Source organism: Felis catus, chromosome B2 (genome assembly GCF_018350175.1).
Source record: "Felis catus isolate Fca126 chromosome B2, F.catus_Fca126_mat1.0, whole genome shotgun sequence".
NCBI lineage: Eukaryota > Metazoa > Chordata > Mammalia > Carnivora > Felidae > Felis > Felis catus.
This window is the reverse complement of record NC_058372.1, coordinates 2,751,060-2,770,443: the sequence shown is the minus strand read 5'-3', so window position 1 is coordinate 2,770,443 and position 19,384 is coordinate 2,751,060. Positions and strand designations below refer to the sequence as shown.

General features: G+C 46.9%; 7 protein-coding genes across 7 annotated transcripts; 3 read left to right on the top strand and 4 right to left on the bottom strand.

The window, feature by feature from the left end:
• Positions 1-1,554: 1,554 nt before the first annotated feature.
• LOC101085463 (histone H2B type 1-C/E/F/G/I) lies at positions 1,555-2,025 on the bottom strand. Its single transcript, XM_003985694.3, has one exon. The coding sequence runs from the start codon at positions 1,991-1,993 to the stop codon at positions 1,613-1,615; it is 381 nt and encodes a 126-aa protein (XP_003985743.1). The 5' UTR covers positions 1,994-2,025; the 3' UTR covers positions 1,555-1,612.
• A 266-nt stretch (positions 2,026-2,291) lies between these two features.
• LOC101085206 (histone H2A type 1-E-like) lies at positions 2,292-3,210 on the top strand. The gene has a single exon (XM_003985693.3). It carries the CDS (start codon positions 2,318-2,320, stop codon positions 2,702-2,704), a length of 387 nt encoding a protein of 128 aa, XP_003985742.2. The 5' UTR covers positions 2,292-2,317; the 3' UTR covers positions 2,705-3,210.
• Positions 3,211-5,553: 2,343 nt separating this feature from the next.
• LOC101084959 (histone H3.1) lies at positions 5,554-6,163 on the bottom strand. The gene has a single exon (XM_003985692.5). The coding sequence runs from the start codon at positions 6,136-6,138 to the stop codon at positions 5,728-5,730; it is 411 nt and encodes a 136-aa protein (XP_003985741.1). The 5' UTR covers positions 6,139-6,163; the 3' UTR covers positions 5,554-5,727.
• A 630-nt stretch (positions 6,164-6,793) lies between these two features.
• Positions 6,794-7,708, bottom strand: LOC101084707 (histone H2A type 1-E). The gene has a single exon (XM_003985691.5). The coding sequence runs from the start codon at positions 7,672-7,674 to the stop codon at positions 7,282-7,284; it is 393 nt and encodes a 130-aa protein (XP_003985740.1). The 5' UTR covers positions 7,675-7,708; the 3' UTR covers positions 6,794-7,281.
• A 270-nt stretch (positions 7,709-7,978) lies between these two features.
• On the top strand, positions 7,979-8,542 carry LOC101084446 (histone H2B type 1-C/E/F/G/I). The gene has a single exon (XM_003985690.6). The coding sequence runs from the start codon at positions 7,997-7,999 to the stop codon at positions 8,375-8,377; it is 381 nt and encodes a 126-aa protein (XP_003985739.1). The 5' UTR covers positions 7,979-7,996; the 3' UTR covers positions 8,378-8,542.
• A 4,122-nt stretch (positions 8,543-12,664) lies between these two features.
• Positions 12,665-16,193, top strand: LOC101084193 (histone H4). Its single transcript, XM_023254700.2, has one exon. The coding sequence runs from the start codon at positions 12,680-12,682 to the stop codon at positions 12,989-12,991; it is 312 nt and encodes a 103-aa protein (XP_023110468.1). The 5' UTR covers positions 12,665-12,679; the 3' UTR covers positions 12,992-16,193.
• Positions 16,194-17,870: 1,677 nt separating this feature from the next.
• On the bottom strand, positions 17,871-18,403 carry LOC101083933 (histone H4). Its single transcript, XM_003985688.5, has one exon. It carries the CDS (start codon positions 18,375-18,377, stop codon positions 18,066-18,068), a length of 312 nt encoding a protein of 103 aa, XP_003985737.1. The 5' UTR covers positions 18,378-18,403; the 3' UTR covers positions 17,871-18,065.
• Between the last annotated feature and the right edge of the window lie 981 nt (positions 18,404-19,384).

Genomic DNA, 19,384 nt, shown 5'->3' with positions numbered 1-19,384 from the left:
GGAGGTGGACACAGAAGACTTTCATTTGTCACTTTGCGTTGGCCTACTACTACAGAGATTTCTTTCAGAAACTCGAAAGAGGAATAGATAAAAATTACTGAAGTTTCATTACTACCTTAATGCAACAGGGTGGCGGGGGACCATAAGTAGCAACTGGCCGGAGTGCAATTGATTTACTGGCTTTCCGGTAGCAAAATGCTTTACTACTGCCATAACGTGTTTTCACGTTGGTTATTCCACGTGACTCGAACACAGACAAAGATACCGGCAAGAAGACAAAGGAACATCGAGTGACCAAGAGCTGCAACCTTCCTTTAGACCTCTCGTTGTCATCTCCGAGTTATTCCCATTTTACAGAGGGAAGACGTGGAGATCTGTACCTTATGCAATTTGCTGCAAGACACAGCAAGAACTGGCCCGATGGGGCCAAGAGCCCAGCATGGTGCTAGGAACATAGTTAATGCCCAATAAATCTGAAGAAATGAGGGGTTACTGTAGAAGGATGATAAAAGCAAAGGCCTTCATTTACACTTTCCCTTCTCATCAGGGCAGGGATTATGCCCTAAAAGAGGCAGCCAATCCTACCAAAAGCGAGGACTCAAATTTGGCAGCTTAAATTCCATTCGCGTTATTTTTATTATTATTATTATTATTATTTTTTTTGGCTGGGTGGCCTTGGGTAAGTGAGTTGTTTTGCTTTACTTGAGAAAGGGAGGTGACCGTGCCCACTTCACAGAGCTGTTCTGAGGAGTTAACTTGCACTGAGCACTGTACCTGCCATATTGGACGCCGTGCACCTGCTGGCGGTGTGTCCATCCTGCAGATCAGTACTCAGAGCCGTGCAAGGGGTGGAGCTGGAGCGAGAGCCCGGAGTTTCCGCTCCTATCCAGGGAGCCCAAGAACTTCGCTGCACCTTGTGCCCACATGTGCAGAATGGCGAATAGCACGTGGAGGCCCACATTCACTGACTAATCTCCTTTTCTTGCTTTAAATATCTAAAGCTGAGCCCTTAGGGCTCTTTAGTCCCTGCGAGGGCACCACGAAGGCTGCCTTATCTCCGCCCAAGACGACCTCGGAGACTCAACGTAAGCTTTAGCACCCACCTGCCCCTCCTCCACCTTTGGAAGGAAGAAGTGGGATGAATTGTGAGGCTTTCCCGCCCGTGTTCCTCTAGTTTCCACTTGGTCCCCAGAGTTCAAGCAAAAGGCTGGCCTCACTCCACTCTCTTTTCCCTTCAGTGCTCCAGGTTGCGACTTTTGTCCTTGGGGTTTCCGCTTATACGGCCACTATCAGGTGTAGACATGGCAAGCGCAGGAATGCACGGGTAAGGGTGGTGCTAAGCGCCACCACAACGCTGCAGTCACGTCCAGGGCACCACCAAGCCCATCACCCAGTCAACATGGCAGCGTCAAACCCACCTCCAGCCTCCTGGACGAGAAGACCCGAAGGGTGCTTAAGGTGTCCCTGGAAAACGTGATCCGGGACGCGATCACCTACCCAGAACAACACCCGTTTCCCTAATAACGACAGTGCACCAGCTCTTCCTTAGCAAGCTTAAGTGGCTCTAAAAAGAGCCTTTGGGGTTGGGTAAGAGGGCGCTTACTTGGCGAGTCTACTTGGAGCTGGTGTACTTGGTGACGGCCTTGGTGCCCTCGGACACGGCGTGCTTGGCCAGCTCCCCGGGCAGCAGCAGGCGCACGGCCGTCTGGATCTCCCGGGACGTGATGGTCGAGCGCTTGTTGTAATGCGCCAGGCGCGACGCCTCGCCCGCGATGCGCTCGAAGATGTCGTTGACGAACGAGTTCATGATGCCCATGGCCTTGGACGAGATGCCGGTGTCGGGGTGCACCTGCTTCAGCACCTTGTACACGTACACCGAGTAGCTCTCCTTGCGGCTGCGCTTGCGCTTCTTGCCGTCCTTCTTCTGCGCCTTGGTCACCGCCTTCTTCGAGCCCTTCTTCGGGGCGGGAGCGGACTTGGCTGGCTCAGGCATGGCCTAGAGAAGACCTGACGCGCTGGGAAGAGAAACGAAAACTATACTGCGGGCAAAGCGCTACTTGTCCTTTTTATATAGAAACCCTTATGCAAATAAGGTGTAAGTTACAGTCCTGGGTCTGATTGGTGACTAGTCAACTTGACGTCACAGTTAGTTCTGCCCAATCGCAACGCGAGACTCCCAAAGCTTCATTCTCATTGGATGAAATAAAGCCACCAGCTTAGCCAATGCAAAGTCTTCTTTTTCGCGCTCAATAGGGTTATAAAAAGTGCTGGCCTGGTGTTGGCTGTATCAGGTACTGTCTGTGCACTTGGGGTCGTTATGTCTGGACGCGGGAAGCAGGGCGGCAAGGCTCGCGCCAAGGCCAAGACGCGCTCGTCGCGGGCCGGGCTGCAGTTCCCGGTGGGCCGCGTGCACCGCCTGCTCCGCAAGGGCAACTACGCCGAGCGGGTGGGGGCCGGCGCGCCGGTGTACCTGGCGGCCGTGCTGGAGTACCTGACGGCCGAGATCCTGGAGCTGGCGGGCAACGCGGCCCGCGACAACAAGAAGACGCGCATCATCCCGCGCCACCTGCAGCTGGCCATCCGCAACGACGAGGAGCTCAACAAGCTGCTGGGCCGCGTGACCATCGCGCAGGGCGGCGTCCTGCCCAACATCCAGGCCGTGCTGCTGCCCAAGAAGACCGAGAGCCACCACAAAGCCAAGTGAGAAGGAAGCTTGGAAACCACAAAAACAAAAGGCTCTTTTCAGAGCCACTTCTATAGTCCTAAAAAGGTGACACAACTTGTTTTCTTCTCACGTTATTCTTTCGTTCAGGACGACTGAAGTGCAATTTCTAGTTGGGCTTTAGCTTCCTGTTCACACTTAAGAGTTGGTATTGTAGTGGCCAAGGGCAGGCTGCCCCCAGGTTACCACACTGGCATATTACTCTGAAGTAAATACACTTGGGAAACCTCCACTGTGTAAAGACACTGACTCCTGTTTCTCTGAAAGCTGGGTCACCAGAGATAGGAACTCTAAAGACTCGGGAGCTGCAGTTTCTACTAGTCTGCTTTTGTTCAACTTGTTCAGTCCAGGATCTCAAACATGTTTTCTGTATTTTGCCAAATCCTCAGGTTTTTGTCTAAAAAGTAAAAACTTCTACCTTGGTCATTGATTTGGGGTCGGAAACTTCAGTGGGCCTCTGCATGTAATAAAACGCACTTTTTTGTTATTCTAGTTCTTGAGTCAGGTTAGGAGTGGGTACAATGAAGGGAGAAGAGTTTTTTTGCCTTTCCTAGTGTTTAGGATACTTTGCTAACAAGTTAACATTTGTGAACTAAATAGACTAATTTCAAAGTCATTTATTTGAATGTACAAGGACAGTAAGTTGATTCAAGGTGACTACCTAGGTCAGTGTCTGAAAGTTTGTTGTAGGTGACAATTTTACTATCAAAGTAACTTTGGGCAGGATGCAGGAGTGGTTTCCATATATGGTACACAAAATCACTAGGGTGTCAGGAAGATGGTAATTTTGAATTAAAAAATTGCCTTTAAAGAATAATTTGGTTTTCATGATCTGTTTACTAAAAGTATTCAAATACAGTTTATAGTATTATAATTATTCATGTGTATATTCATGTCTATGAGTATATACATATATTACCACATGGCCAAACGTGTAGATGTCCAACATAGCGGTACAATCTTGGTCGTAACAAGGATGGCACTGAATGCTAAGAACTGGAGTCCAAGTTTTCATGATGGAGACCCAGTTTGAAAGAATAGAAACGCTTCTGAAAAGCCAAAGGCCCGTTTGAGAATAGTGAGTTCAAAGATCCTGGTCCGTTGTCCATATTTCTACACAGGCAAAGCAAGATCCTTGTATACTAGTCCTTGGAAAAGACTGGAATATTTATGCAACTTTTTTTTTTTTTTGCAATCTCAAGAAATGGATGCACAAAGACTATTTTTTCTGTGGCCTCATTTATTAAATTGTAATGTACTTACACTTTCCGTGAGTTTCCGTTTCATATTCAGGTACTATACATTAAGGACACAACAATAAGACCCTGCCTGTCCAAAAGAAACTCATTCTAATGGGATAAAGCCCAAAAGTAAATAATCAAAACACAAGATAGCAAGAGAAAGAAGCACAGGACTTTGGGAGGACTAAGACGGAAGGATAAGGAAGGAGAGGGAACATCTCATCTGAAGGTTGGAGGAAACTGGGAATTAGAGGAAAGGGTGGGGATCTCAGCAGAGAATGAGCAGCACCAGAGTCATGGCTTGTGATATTTCAGGCAATGACAAGAAGTTCGATACTGGCCACAGAGCAGATTGCAAGAGACAGGAAGAAGCCAGAAGGGATCTGTAGGCCACTTGCTTGGTGTTAAAGACTTTTATATACTGATGACTCCCAAACCTTACTTTTTATGTACTAATGACTCCCAAACCTTTATGTCCATCTCAGACTTACCTCCTGAGTTAAGACGTACATATTCACATACATTCTGAAATTCCTGCAGATCTCTAGCAAAGTGAAAATGCACACCCCAGACTGATCAGACCATCCCTCCTCCTTCAGTGAGCCTTAGAAGATGGCATCACATTCGACACGTTAGCATGAGCCAAAATGATCTGGGGTCACTGAGCATGCATTTTTGCGTGCCATTCCTATAGCAAAACTCAATTCCTCTTATGGGGTGATGAAAGCACACCTTGAAAGCCCAGAAAGAGCTGAGGTAGGTCACGAGATAATCAGTTTAGCACATGGAATGGTTTCAGAGACTTGGAGTATCCATTTTAGACCCACAGATCTAAACATGACCAGGTCCACACAACTGGAACTACTCACTGCCCCTGCATAAGTCTTCATATAATGAGAACGGAAAGACTAACTTGGAGAAGTGTACTTTTTGCATACTCTGCCCAACCAGCAAGAGTATTGATCAGGGTGGACGGGGCCCTTCTTAATAGCTGTTTCCCAGCCCAGGGGTAAGGAAAGCTTCACTGACACTCAATACCAATCTGATTTGGATCAGCACGGCCTCGTGTGTGTGTGTGTGTGTGTGTGTGTGTGTGTGTAGGGGAGGGTAAATTGGGAGGGTGGGAGGGCACTGCTTTCCTCCAAATATGCCTTCCCTTCCAGAGGAAGGCAGATTACGGAGAGGATATTTATAATACATTGTTTTGCTGGTAGAGGCTAGTAGGACATTTTTAATTGGTAAAATACTGGCATTATCTTAAAACTCTGGATGTGGAAATCACAGGCGCTAGTTAACCATGAACCCACTCACCTGAAGGCAATTAACACAATCAAGATGGGTGATTTTAAGTTAGCAGTTGTGACCTTGGAACCCAACTTCAAGAGTACAAAGTAACTTAGAAAATTTCTCCCCACCTGCCTCAAAGTTGAGAAGGGACAGGGAGAACAAGAAAGGGAGAACATGTGCGGGTAGCTTCCTTGTGTTTACATCAAGTTGTCTACCGAGAAAAGAGGTTTAATAAACCCCAGACCAGAGTGGTTAAACAGGACTAAAAGTATAAATCGGAGTGCAAGCAGGCCAATAGCGAAGTGCACTTGTGAGGGTCTTTACTAACTTCCTAAAACACTGTAAAGCGCCGGTAAATGGTCGTTATCCACCAGTGAAACCAACCCATCAATATCCGTTACAGGGAAACAGTCCTTTTCAGCGTACATGTGGTGGCTCTGAAAAGAGCCTTTGGGAAGGAGTGACAGACCTTGTGGCTCAGGCCCGCTCCCCGCGGATGCGGCGCGCCAGCTGGATGTCCTTGGGCATGATGGTGACGCGCTTGGCGTGGATGGCGCACAGGTTGGTGTCCTCGAAGAGCCCCACCAGGTAGGCCTCGCACGCCTCCTGCAGCGCCATCACGGCCGAGCTCTGGAAGCGCAGGTCGGTCTTGAAGTCCTGCGCGATCTCGCGCACCAGCCGCTGGAACGGCAGCTTGCGGATCAGCAGCTCGGTGGACTTCTGGTAGCGGCGGATCTCGCGCAGGGCCACCGTGCCGGGCCGGTAGCGGTGCGGCTTCTTGACGCCGCCGGTGGCCGGCGCGCTCTTGCGGGCCGCCTTGGTGGCCAGCTGCTTGCGCGGGGCCTTGCCGCCCGTCGACTTGCGCGCCGTCTGCTTCGTGCGAGCCATGGCTTGGACGTTGGATGCCAGTGAGAAAAGAAAGCCGGTTCCGTTTTATTTATAGTGAGAGTCAGAAGCTGATTGGACAAAAGGGGACCAGCCTACACAACCGGTAACCGGATTGGTTAAAGACTGGAAACTTTTATGGAGCGCCGAGTGTGCTGATGGTTTTGTCCACGACCTCAATATGTATTTTTTGTCCGCTTTATATTAGCGATTTCCCGTAGAAATAAATGCAAGCTACATAAGAAACATATTTTCACATTATATCCACATTAGAACAAAATAAAAAAACAAATTATTTTAAATATTTTGTTTAACCTAGTATTTCCAAAATCATTTCAACATGTAATCAGCAACTGTTAGATATTTTACATTCCTTTCTCCAAACTCTGCGGACTCCAGTGTGCATTTTACACGTACAGCACCTCTTAATTCAGACTAGCCACACGTCCCGTGATCACGAGACACAACTGGCTACCATTCTGGACAGCTCAATTCTATACCAACTCCCCTCAATTTTTTATACTTTTTACATTTTGGGATTTGTTATTTTTCAACAAGAAAATTCTAACTTGCATGCAAACAATCCACAGACTAGAAACTTCATAGGGAAACATTGTTCCACGAACTTCTCATTTGCAGAGAATACAAGCCAATTCCATTGCAGCATACTTTATTTCTGCTAACTTGGAAATTCAAAACTACGATACCTGTCTTGTTTTACTAACGGGGGAGGAGAGACTGGCTTTGCAAAGGACATGAAACATGGTGTGTAATTTAGCAGAATTACTCATATTCCTGTCTTAAGGATTATCTACTTCCCCACCACCAGTAACCTATGGTGGGTCTACCCGGTAATCTGCATGTACATCCAAAAATTCTCACTCGAAAGTGACAAGTCCATACGGTAGGTTCTTTGCATGACATGAAAAGTTAAGAGGACGGATTTGAAAATGTTAGGACTAGGAAGTCGAACTTTTTACTCAATTGCTTTTACTTAACGCATTAAGTTGCGAGATTGATGACGTTTCAGAATTATCAGAAACAAAAGGTCCTTCGTGTACAGTTCTTCACAGGAAATTTTAGGTGGCTCTTAAAAGAGCCTTTGGTTTATGCGGGAGGGGCGTTGTAGCAAGTTAATCCAGGATTCTATTTCCCCTTGGCCTTATGGTGGCTCTCGGTCTTCTTGGGCAGCAGCACGGCCTGGATGTTGGGCAGGACGCCGCCCTGCGCGATGGTCACGCGGCCCAGCAGCTTGTTGAGCTCCTCGTCGTTGCGGATGGCCAGCTGCAGGTGGCGCGGGATGATGCGCGTCTTCTTGTTGTCGCGGGCCGCGTTGCCCGCCAGCTCCAGGATCTCGGCCGTCAGGTACTCCAGCACGGCCGCCAGGTACACCGGCGCGCCGGCCCCCACCCGCTCGGCGTAGTTGCCCTTGCGGAGCAGGCGGTGCACGCGGCCCACCGGGAACTGCAGCCCGGCCCGCGACGAGCGCGTCTTGGCCTTGGCGCGAGCCTTGCCGCCCTGCTTCCCGCGTCCGGACATGACCACCTAGACACTGTAGAGGCACTTGGCGAAACGAGCACACAACCAGCACTTTTTATAGCCCTGATTGGGCGCGAAAAAGAAGGCTTTGCATTGGCTAAGCTTGTGGCTTTATTTTCTCCAACGAGAATGCAGTTTTGGGAGTGTCGCGTTGTGATTGGGCAGAGCTAACTAGTGACGTCATGTTGACGAGCCACCAATCAGACCCAGGACTGTAACTTACACCTTATTTGCATAAGGGTTTCTATATAAAAAGGACAAGTTGCGTTTTACCCGCCGTACGGTTTCGTTTTTTCTGAGCGCGTCCCGTGTCGCCCCGGCCATGCCTGAGCCAGCCAAGTCCGCCCCGGCCCCGAAGAAGGGCTCGAAGAAGGCGGTGACCAAGGCGCAGAAGAAGGACGGCAAGAAGCGCAAGCGCAGCCGCAAGGAGAGCTACTCGGTGTACGTGTACAAGGTGCTGAAGCAGGTGCACCCCGACACCGGCATCTCGTCCAAGGCCATGGGCATCATGAACTCGTTCGTCAACGACATCTTCGAGCGCATCGCGGGCGAGGCGTCGCGCCTGGCGCATTACAACAAGCGCTCGACCATCACGTCCCGGGAGATCCAGACGGCCGTGCGCCTGCTGCTGCCCGGGGAGCTGGCCAAGCACGCCGTGTCCGAGGGCACCAAGGCCGTCACCAAGTACACCAGCTCCAAGTAAACGCGCTTTTCCCAGGAAGATCGGATTCTCCAGACCCATGCCCCAAAGGCTCTTTTTAGAGCCATCCACGCTCTCTAAGAAAGAGCTTGTTCGCTGTTAGCCTTGCTTAATGTAGAATTGGGTGTTGTATGTTCTCTTAGAAGTAAATAACTTATGAAAAACTGACATTCTTGTTAGCAGGATTTGCCTCGAGCATTTTAGCATCAAATTTGAAGTTGCTTTGTAGTATGAAATCTTGTGTACTAAGAAAAAGCCAAAGAAGATATCACCTCGGCTTTCTAAATTGGGCTGCAATACTATTCAGAGGTTCCTGTGGTGAACTACGTAGAAAGTAGTGATTTCTGGCTTCTTCGACTTAATCTGTGCGTAGACCTACGCTAGTTTTCTCCGGGGTAAGAGGGATAAGACAGGATCATGGGGTGTGGGTCTTCGTTGATACGGCTTTATAGTTGGAAGGTAATGTTAATGTCAGGACAGCAGTGCTGATTGAAAACTTGGTGACAACGTCACCAGACAGCGTAGTTCAGACTATTCTATTCTCTAGTTCCTCACCTGGTCACCTCTGTCAGTTTACCCCACGAAGGCGTCCATACCGTGCCTCCCCCCGCTCCCTGGTAAAAGTATAAGCATTATTAAAGGGCTTTCAGTAAAGGTGTAACAAATACAGTTTGAAAAATAAAGCTGAGCCTTTTCCCATCAGGCTAAATGAAGACTTGGAGAAGTTTCTTTTCCTTCTCCGCCTCTTCAATTCTCTTTAATATTCCCAGTAACTAACTCAGTCTTTTTATTTGTATCAAGTCCACAGTTCTTCACACCTCCATGTATGCAGCAAATTGGTCTCCAGTGCCTAGTAGGTGCTAAGACACTTTCCTGCAATGAGAAAGTCCCAGCATCTCCAGAGGAAACAGAAGAAAATGCGGACTGTGCAAATAAGCTGGGAAGTGAGCTAAGTGGAGCCTGCTGGGTGGGTAAGACCCTGTAGAGGGGAGGGAAGCCTGCTCCAGGCAGGTTGGTCTGAGCACCTAGCACACCCTTAGAGACTTTGGAAGCTAGAGTGGCTGGAGGCTGGGATGCCTGGAGATGAAGGTGGAAAGGCCAGCCGAGGGTGGGGTAGAAAACCTTAGATACTGTGAAGCCCTGCACACCTTGTCAAGAAATATAATGTTTATCTACTGGGAGAATGCAGACTGCAGAAATTGAAAATGTTGCAAGATGTAGGATTCTGAATCATTTTCCCGGTGGCCTAGGTGAGAACAGATTGAAAGGGAGTGAGATCCGGGTCAAAACGTTGGAAATACCAGCCAGGGGTGAGGTCGGGACTAAGGAGGCAGCAGTCAGAAGAGGAGGGCGGACGGGGAAAAGGAGGCAGAAAGGTCAGGCCTTGCTGCACACGGACGGACTGACAGAAGGTGGCGGAGCACAGGCTGACGTCCAGCTTTCAGCTGGAGCAACATCAGTGCTCAAGAAAGGGGGCTCAGAAAGGGGACTTGGGAGGAGGAGAGGCTCGCCACGCTCATTCCGATCGGGTTCCAGACTCGCTGCCCCCAAATACGGCACCTTGGCCCTTGGCGTATATTAATATCTTGAGCTTGAAAGAGTTTGAGAAACTAAAAAGCTGGAAGGTCGCTCGGACCCCCCTCCCCCCACCCCCCACCCCGCTCCGCCCTTTGACCCTGAGGCGGGAGAAGAGCCTCCCCAGGGAAAGGTGCCCTCCCTGCACCCAGAGGAAGGGAGGCCTTCTTGTCACCGGAGACAGGGGAATTGGGGGCCAAAAGGCCATTTGAAAAAACATTATTTCTTCAATTGACTACCCCAAGCTCAAAGCCCTGTGTCTTGTCAATTCCTCACAAATTCATCTTTTTTCTAAAAGATACGGAGGTTCCCCTGCGAGAGTCACTTTGAGACGTCCTGCTCTCGTGAAGGCTCTCGTGTAGAATGGAAAAATTCAGTAAGATTTGGACCCTTTTTTTCCCCGTTAGTCTGTCTCGTGTTGGTTTAATTCTTAGCCAGAGATCCGAAGAGGATTGAGAATTCTCTATTTCCTTACATTTCACTCAGCAAATATTTATTGCCCCGATACTAGGAGCCAGGCCCCGTTCTAAGCCCAGCAATGTGACAGTGACCTGGTTCAGAACAAGTCTCAAAATGCCCCTTTGACAAGTGGACTATTTGGCACAAGAACTAAAGCCAATCAACAACCTCACGGGCCAAGAAAAACTTTTGCCCCTCCCTTAACTGCGTTAAAGGATTTCGATAAGGGGTTGATAACAGAGGGAGAGCTATTACCAGACAGAACGTTTAATGTGGAAAGATGTTTTGAGGCCGGGCAAACATCTGACTAACCAAGCAGCGGCTCTTATCTTCCTGTGATTGGCCCTCCTCCCCTTTGCAGCCCCAGGTCCCCATCCCATCCCTCAGCCAGGGAGGGGGACTCAGTCTCGACTGCCTGACTGCCTTGGAGTCTCTTATTTTTTACAGGGCTTCTGTACTTATGAAATCAAATTTGTTTTTTTCCCCCGTTAATCTGTTTTATGTCATTTCAATTAGTGGACCAGCCAATGAACCATGAAAGGAATAAAGGGAAAATTTCCAGTTCCTACAATGTACAAAATGACGAGCTCTTTCTTTTAAAGATGTCAATTTTTCTGCCCCAGTTAATAAGTGCAATGCAGTGATGTGAAAACTTCCAAAAGGGGTTCATTTTTCCTTTAAACCTGAAACAAGATCCAGTATTTTGCAGGGGAGCAGAATATACCACCTCAAACTATGTCGCTTTAGTATTTTATCAGTGATGGTAAACTCACATGCACAACAGTTATCGCTGGCACAGGTGAATGTGATAAGAATTTTGTGGAAAGTGTAGTAATATTAATCAAATACCACAAAATCTACATCCTTTCTGACAAAGCATTTCAACTCTAGGTTATCCTCAGGTTTATGTATAAATCTCCTTTAAAATTGAAAAAAAAAAGCACATTATGTTAAGTACTAGAACATTTGTTTAAAATGTATCATAGAAACTGCTTATGATGGAATATTACACAGATATCAAAATAATCACTTTTTTCACCTTCAGTCATGTAACTTTTCCAAAGTTCCAAGTGAAAATAGATTTCCTTTGGCAAAGGAAACTGATTAAAATATAGAACAGAATAGACTTTTTGGTAATAGTTCTGTCAGGGAGGGAGAATATCCTGTCCGTTTCTAGGTCCTTCTAGCTAGGCTAAGAATCAAATTGACATGAAACAGATTAACAGGAGAAAATCAAATAGAATAGTGTATGTACAGGGAATCCACACAGACACGACATTTCAAAGACAGTCCAGCAAAATGAGGCATATGTCAGGCTGAACTAAGGAGGGGGCAGGGGTCTGGGACTTCAAAGGGAAGGAATGCACTTCTGAAGAGTTTGGTTAACCAATGTCTGCCGGGCCACTCAGGGGGCATAGAGAGGACTCTGATCAAACAGGCCTTGCCGGGTCCCTGCCCATCTTCTATACATAGTTCATAATACAGTTATCGACTGTGAAAGCTCGCTTCCTGGAGCAGGTCCTCCATGCAATTTCTTTTTATTTAGTTGTGGAGGAGGTAAAAAGTTTTCCTGAATTTGCTGGATTTTAATAACCTTCACGCCAAACTGGCCCATCTTAGTGGCCTGCCCTTGCCCCCACAGTTCCAAGTACGAGTCACTGTTAAAAGTGACACATCGATCAGTGGGGAAAAGAATTCTTTTAAACATCTGGTTTATTAAGGATTTACTAGAGAATTGGTTAAAGTGTACTATAGAGAATTCTTAAGGAAGAATACCACGTGGATATTAAAAACGTCTTTTTCTCTTTAGAGAGAGGAAATTGACTAAAAACATAATCAGCATAAAGAAGTTCCACAATCCCTATGCACGGCACTGTGTAAATTTTCTTTGAAAAAAATACGTGCATATGTCTGTTCACCAAAATATCAAAGTAGCCAGTAGTTGTAAGTGCTCTCTGTATCCTGGGGTAAGAGCTTGCTAATTTATTGCTTGCCCCCCCCCCCATTTTTTTTTTTTTTTTTGTATTTTTCATAACATTCAAAAACAATTTTTAAAGTTTTAACACGTGGTCACAAAAGGTACTAGGTATAGAACAAAAGAGCACAAGGAAACCGAAGGCTTTTTTTTTTTTTTTTTTCGGTCAGACTTCCCTCCCCCACTGGGTGGCACTTCGCGGCTTCCTTAGGTTCTCAGTTCGGTCCGCCTGAGGATACATAAAAGCTCGCAGCTCTGGGGACGTGACAGGGCTTTGTGGAGTCTTTCGTGTCGGTATGTCTGGTCGCGGCAAAGGCGGGAAGGGCCTGGGCAAGGGGGGCGCCAAGCGCCACCGCAAGGTGCTGCGCGACAACATCCAGGGCATCACCAAGCCCGCCATCCGGCGGCTGGCCCGGCGCGGCGGCGTCAAGCGCATCTCCGGCCTCATCTACGAGGAGACCCGCGGGGTGCTCAAGGTGTTCCTGGAGAACGTGATCCGGGACGCCGTCACCTACACGGAGCACGCCAAGCGCAAGACGGTCACGGCCATGGACGTGGTGTACGCGCTCAAGCGCCAGGGCCGCACCCTCTACGGCTTCGGGGGCTAAGCTCCAGGTTCCCGGCTTCCGGGGCTCTGCGCACCCCCGTCCCGCCCTGTCTACAAGCAAAAGGCCCTTCTCAGGGCTCCCCCCACTCTCACAGAGGAGCCGTGACGCTGGTTTGTCGCTCGCTGGTCCGCATCCCGCACGGGTCGCTCCCTCTCCTGTTGCAAACCTACAACAGCGAACCTTTCCGCCTGGCTTGGGGTCTTGTTAGCTGCGAATTCGCTCGAGGAAGCTGGTCGTGTGAAGAGGCTTATGAGGCCTGCGGTGGACACAACTTCCTTTTTGAGGCTTAACTATGGGCCTGCTGGGGAGACCCCCTCCTGTGATCGGCCCCTTGCCAGAAGTCCTGCAGAGTCCGCTTGGCAGAGTTGAAAAAGTTTTCAGACTTAAAGTTAGGGAGGTTTTTATTCTAAGAAAGGTGGCAGTCTATTTTTAAGTTTGTAATTGAGGGTTCCGCCCCCTCTAAATGTCACCTGTCAATCAGGTCAGTGGTGTCTAAGTCTGGAGGGGCCACTAATGTCCTATTGTTCGCCATCACTTAATTCCCACGAAGAGTAGACAGCCTTTAAAAGTTAACGCTAAATGTGTTTTTGTTATGTTTTAAGGGCAAGGATCCTAATCGGCGCTCGTTCAGCGTTAATTTATGAAGTACAAATGGTGGATGTAACACATGGAAAATGTACTTTTAACTCGAGGGAAAATGTCAGCTTTGGCACCAGCGAGTGGACCCACGTGAACTTTGGACATAAAGACGAATCTCTTAAGCATGTAAAACAAACAAAATATTGTGAAAGTTAAGACGTAAATGTCCTGTTGTATAACTTTGCTTACTGAAGTGATGAGAGGTGGTGAAACGTCTAAACAGTCGTTATAGAAGCGTCACTTGGTTGTGAGAGCAGGTTCAGTTCTAACTCTTTCCTGGGCCTCAGTTTTTTCACCTACACGGTTAGGAGGAGGAAGCGGAGGAGGAGGAGGAAGAGGAGGAGACCTCACTCAAAGGATTATTTTGAGGATTGAGTTGCTAATGACAAGTGCTTGAATCCTGCCTGCCATACAGTGCTGTGTGTGAAGCACTTATCATTTACGTTCCGCCACTAATTGTATCTCATTTTGTGACCTCCGGGTGTGAGCAACTTTTCTTAAAAACCACATTCCAGTAGAGATCCAGCCACATTAATAGGAGATACTATAGTCTCTTAGGGAGCCGTGCATAATCCTCCGGTGTATGTTTTTTTCCAGACAACTTTGCAAATGTCGGAGATATTCTATTTATTTATTTATTTATTTACGGAGTAGAATTTCGTGTTTCATTACTTACATGTCACACCCAGTGCTCATCCCAACAAGTGTCCTCCTTAATGCCCATCACCCATCTCACCCATCCCCCACCCAATGGAGGTATTCTCTTGATTATTCTTACAATGTATACTTGTTCATTTGTACTCATTCTGGGTTTATGCCTTGCTGGCCTCAGAATACACCACCAGACAAGCTGTCCTGTGGCCCAGAAAGACTCAGACCAAATTTAAATGCTGGGGATGCTTGTTTGTGTGTGTGTGTGTGTGTGTGTGTGTGTTTTGTTTGTTTGTTTTTAATACATTTGAGTACATAGCCTGAGACAGGGGGAAAGACGTGTGGTAAGTTAAGGCTTGGGTAAGGGCATGAGGAGATAGATGGACCACAGCAGCTGAATCATTGGTCATGTATTTAGTTACTTTTCTCTCTGCCACATACAGCCTTTCTTCTTGAAGACTACAGCCCAAGTTGGGACAAGTAGTTCCTCAAATGGAAGGTGCCCAGGGCCAATGACAGGGAGCTAGTCTATGGAAGACAGACGGTTATTCCTGGTCACAGCTGTTGCTTACTAGTTCACCTGCCTAATGGGCATGTGCTTGATTTGCGTATCTTAGGCAAAGGACATGTGGGGCCAGGATGGACATCACCAGAGGGTGACTGAATCAAGGTACTACGTGTTCCAAATATATTTAGTGTATCACGAATATTTAGTGCCTTACGTATCTCATGCATATTTAGTGTCTGGTGTTTCAAGTATAAAAGTGCCTCATGAATATTACATGTCTCTTGGTCCTTTACCCCTTCTTTATATCCTTAATACATACACACTCCACTTTCTAGGTATTTATCTATACTTAAGACAGAAGTTTCATCCATCATATTTGTTTCTCTAGCAGTATTGAATATCTGCAAATAGTAGAGAAATATACACTTTGAAATGTTTAGGGAACCAACATCAAGGCTTTTTATCAACTGTGATACTTCATCTTATGATGAAGTATTTTAAATTTTATCTTTTGTCTTACTTGGTCTGTTTTAATGATGGTTTGAAAAGGGGATAAAGGAAAGGCCTACTTGTTTTAAGAAGGATCAATTAGTTCTAAGCCTATACCAACCACATTATAATAACCGCATTCCTTGGATTCCTTGGATTCCTAGCATTTTGCATAAAATCCAACCATTATTCTGTGAAGTTTTGTAGATAGAGCCAATCAATATATAACCTGTTTTCCACAGAGTCGATAGTTTTAAGATTCCTGACAATTTACCAGGAGTTCTTTTAATAGAATATTTTTTTTAAATTTGAGGAATCCATTTGAAAAAGACAACAATTACAAGTATAAGAGGACTTTAGTAAGGGAATTTTAGCCACAACCAAATCAGTTCATTCAGTCCTAACTAATTAACTCTTGCTTTGCTGATCTTGGGTTAAGTACCCTGCTTCTAATACAGCTTGGACAATTTTAAATCAGTCCCAAGGTAGAGTCTGACAGGTATCTGGTACAATTATTTATTAAAGTTCTTTTGATGCTTCTTCTGTAAAACTCAATTTCAGATCTGTATCTTGTAGCATGGGCCTATAGAGAACAGCATAAGGAAAAATAGTAACCATCCATTGATGACTAGAGAATGTCTGGTTAATTTATTATATTAATCAGTGTTATCATTACGGAATAGGATAGAATCCTCTATTTAGGTATGATACTGTGAATACGGAGATTGATAAACCTCCAGGAACCTTCTGATATTTCCCAGAAAGTATTTGTTATTTTTTTTGCCGTGGCGTTGATATCTAGGAACAAAGTCTGTTGGTAGTTTTGTGTGGTTATTGTATATAAATATAAATATGTTCTATCCAACTTAAGTAAAATTGTTAAACATTTATATTAAAAATATTTCATCTGGTTAACTTAGGAATGTAGAGTTTATTTTTGATTTGCCTTCCTTTTTCCTATTACACGATATATAAGAAAGGAGTTCTCACAATTGTATATTGCTAATTACAAAGTACATCTTTTCTCATAAAATGAGAAAATATGTGTGGCCTCCTGGCCACGTGGGAAACTACAAGAGGAGTTTAGATACAAGTAATACCTTCAGGGTTTCATTATTCAAAATTTGGGGCCTGGATTTATGAAAGGTAATATCAAGAAATTTTGAATGTTTCTTTAAATCAGGGTATGAACATAAGCCATGGGTTTCTGAAGACAAGTACTAGAATATTAACTATAAAAATAACAAGTAATGTACAGAATACTTAAGGGTTTTTTTTTTTTACTTGTTTATTTTTAAGAACTGAGAGACTGTTACCAGAATTATTCAAGAAATCAGTGGAAAGCCGCAAACAGATAATAGACCTTCAGAAGGTGTTGGGGAAATATAATCAAAACCAAATTCTCCCGACAGACAATCTCCTACAGGAATAGCAAAGACAAAAGGAAATCCCATTCAAAACACTGTGGGTTTTGCAATTTAGAGTCATATGTTAGCTGAAGTTAGCGCAAGTATTCCCAGGAAAATGAGAGATCACAATCATTAAGAAAGACCGCACTGTATTTCTGAGATGCATCCAGGGTCCTGAGTTGGGAGAAGGCCAGGTGCATATTTAGTATTTGACCTCACAAAGGTTAACTCTTGGTGAAGCACGGGCAAATGTTTAAAGTTTTTAATTTCAGCTTTAGGGGGAAAAATATCTATCTATCTATCATCTATCTATCTATCTAATTTATCTATATCTATATCTAATATCTCGATCACTGTTTACTTTTTTTATATACCTGTGGGAATTACTACTTCGGCCTGTGTATATGCACTGGCCAAGCTTTCTACCAACATCCAGATTTTCACCTTTGACTTTGGGTTTCTTTCTCTACTTGCTAAGATCTGGTCTGGAGGAATATTAAGACCTACTTTGAATTTAGGTCTGGGTTCATGTCCTAACCCCTTGTTTGATTCCTTTTCCACTCTTCCACTCCCAAGATCCCTGCAGTAGCTCCTCTGGGTTTAGGGTCTGCCTTGTTTTGTCACCCTAACATTTCTGTAATGCAACCTTGTTTCCCTTGTTACTCAGTTGAGATGCCTTCCAATTGCGTCCCACCCTCAGCAGCCCTCTGTGGGGGATCAGCCTGCAAGTCTTCTACCACCTACCGGTCTCCACACTGGGTGGAAACCAGGATCCGAGCCAGGGGGCCAACCACGTGCTGCATGCATCAGGAAGGGGGCAAGGAAGGACGGCTCGTCACTACTGCTGCTCTCCAGTCCCCTTAGCACGCACTGGTTTCTTGAGCAGAGGACATAGGTCAGCAGAATAAAGGCCACTAAACAGGAACTAAACTTGAAAGCGTCGAGAATACTAAACGCACCAAGTCACGAATTCAGCGCGGAGACACGGAGTCCGTCTCGTCTCTCAACCCTGACACATGTACACCGTCTGGGCAGAAAAAAATCGCCCCATTTCCTTCCAACTGCGGCCATACCGAAGCTCCTAGTGCAGCATTAAATCCCCAGACGCCAGACTTAAACGTTAAACAGAGAACACCAAGCATGTTTGCTAAATACACTGATGCCCAAGGAAAACGGACGAAAATGTGGGCAGTTGGCAGTAAGACTTTCCTAGTCTGGACACGTAAGGAATAGGAGTGCAAAGGCCAGAATAGGAGTTAACACAACAAAGTCAGAGAACACAAAGCGAAACCCGCGTCACGGCTCCTTCGCTGAGAGGATGGGGGCCCTGAAAAGGGCCTTTTCTGTGCTTGGGGAGGTCGTGGTGGGTCCCGGGCGCTCAGCCCCCGAAGCCGTAGAGGGTGCGGCCCTGGCGCTTGAGCGCGTACACCACGTCCATGGCCGTGACCGTCTTGCGCTTGGCGTGCTCCGTGTAGGTGACGGCGTCCCGGATCACGTTCTCCAGGAACACCTTGAGCACCCCGCGGGTCTCCTCGTAGATGAGGCCGGAGATGCGCTTGACGCCGCCGCGCCGGGCCAGCCGCCGGATGGCGGGCTTGGTGATGCCCTGGATGTTGTCGCGCAGCACCTTGCGGTGGCGCTTGGCGCCCCCCTTGCCCAGGCCCTTCCCGCCCTTGCCGCGACCAGACATAGTTGCCTAAATGCGCTGTGTAAGTCTCAGCGATGGCCCCACTGTCCCGACCGGCATTATTATAAGCAGTCGTCGGACCTGATTGAGAACTGAGCGCGCGCGCGGGAACCGAGGCGCCGCGACCGCACGCCGGGCTCCGCCCCTCTCTGGGCTGAGAACCAATGGCGGTGTGGGGGAGGGAACGGAGTGAGGAGTTTCGGTTTTAAGCTTTAGATTTTTCTGAAACCGTTGATATTTGTATCTGAAATTATATCTTCCCGTGAGAATGTTCACAGGGGCTCATTTTTTTTTTTTTATAAGCAAGTGCTGTCCTTCTTCAGAAGGGGATGATTGGGAAGGGTACCCTAGGACGCCACCCCAAAATAGGAGTGGGGAGCTCAGACACACCTTCGCCAAACATGCCCCGTGCGTGTGAACGGTACGGTGTACGCCGCCCGCACATAGGCCTGTCTGACATAAGGGCTATTTCTGAGCAGTTTAGAGAAATACCAGACGCAGGAGAATCTCTAAAGCCAGAGGAGAACTCACACTTTCTTAAGGGGAGTTTCACATTTGTGAAGGAGATCTCAATCGGTGTCTCCCTCTCTGTGCCAGAAAGAAGGACGACTAGATCAGCACGGAATCTTGTCCATGGAGAAAGCCCGGCCTTGATTCTGCAGAACAACCTTGCGTTGCTTGCCATCCTTTCCCTGGGAGCCCATAACCGGCGCCCTGTGCACGCCCCTCCCGCATGACGTCTTTTGTCTTTAGTGGAAGAGAGTATGTAAAGGGGGTGGCTTGGGCCTTTTCAGGTGTTCTTCTCAGTTTTTCAGACTATCTCCCAGGAATACATGACGTGTACGTCATTAAACTTTTGCTTGTTTTCTCTGGTTACTCTGCCTTTGCTATGGCAGGGGGCGTGGGGGGCGGGCGGGGGGGGGGGACGTACAGAACCTAGCAGGGTAGAGGGTTAGTTATTTTTCCTCCCCTACAGTGTTCTTTTGTATTACATCAACGTTTTACATTGC

What these genes read in the sequence shown, in the direction of transcription:
- LOC101085463 (XM_003985694.3), bottom strand. Translation starts at nt 1,993, where the DNA reads ATGCCTGAGCCAGCCAAGTCCGCTCCCGCCCCGAAGAAGGGCTCGAAG.
- LOC101085206 (XM_003985693.3), top strand. Translation starts at nt 2,318, where the DNA reads ATGTCTGGACGCGGGAAGCAGGGCGGCAAGGCTCGCGCCAAGGCCAAG.
- LOC101084959 (XM_003985692.5), bottom strand. Translation starts at nt 6,138, where the DNA reads ATGGCTCGCACGAAGCAGACGGCGCGCAAGTCGACGGGCGGCAAGGCC.
- LOC101084707 (XM_003985691.5), bottom strand. Translation starts at nt 7,674, where the DNA reads ATGTCCGGACGCGGGAAGCAGGGCGGCAAGGCTCGCGCCAAGGCCAAG.
- LOC101084446 (XM_003985690.6), top strand. Translation starts at nt 7,997, where the DNA reads ATGCCTGAGCCAGCCAAGTCCGCCCCGGCCCCGAAGAAGGGCTCGAAG.
- LOC101084193 (XM_023254700.2), top strand. Translation starts at nt 12,680, where the DNA reads ATGTCTGGTCGCGGCAAAGGCGGGAAGGGCCTGGGCAAGGGGGGCGCC.
- LOC101083933 (XM_003985688.5), bottom strand. Translation starts at nt 18,377, where the DNA reads ATGTCTGGTCGCGGCAAGGGCGGGAAGGGCCTGGGCAAGGGGGGCGCC.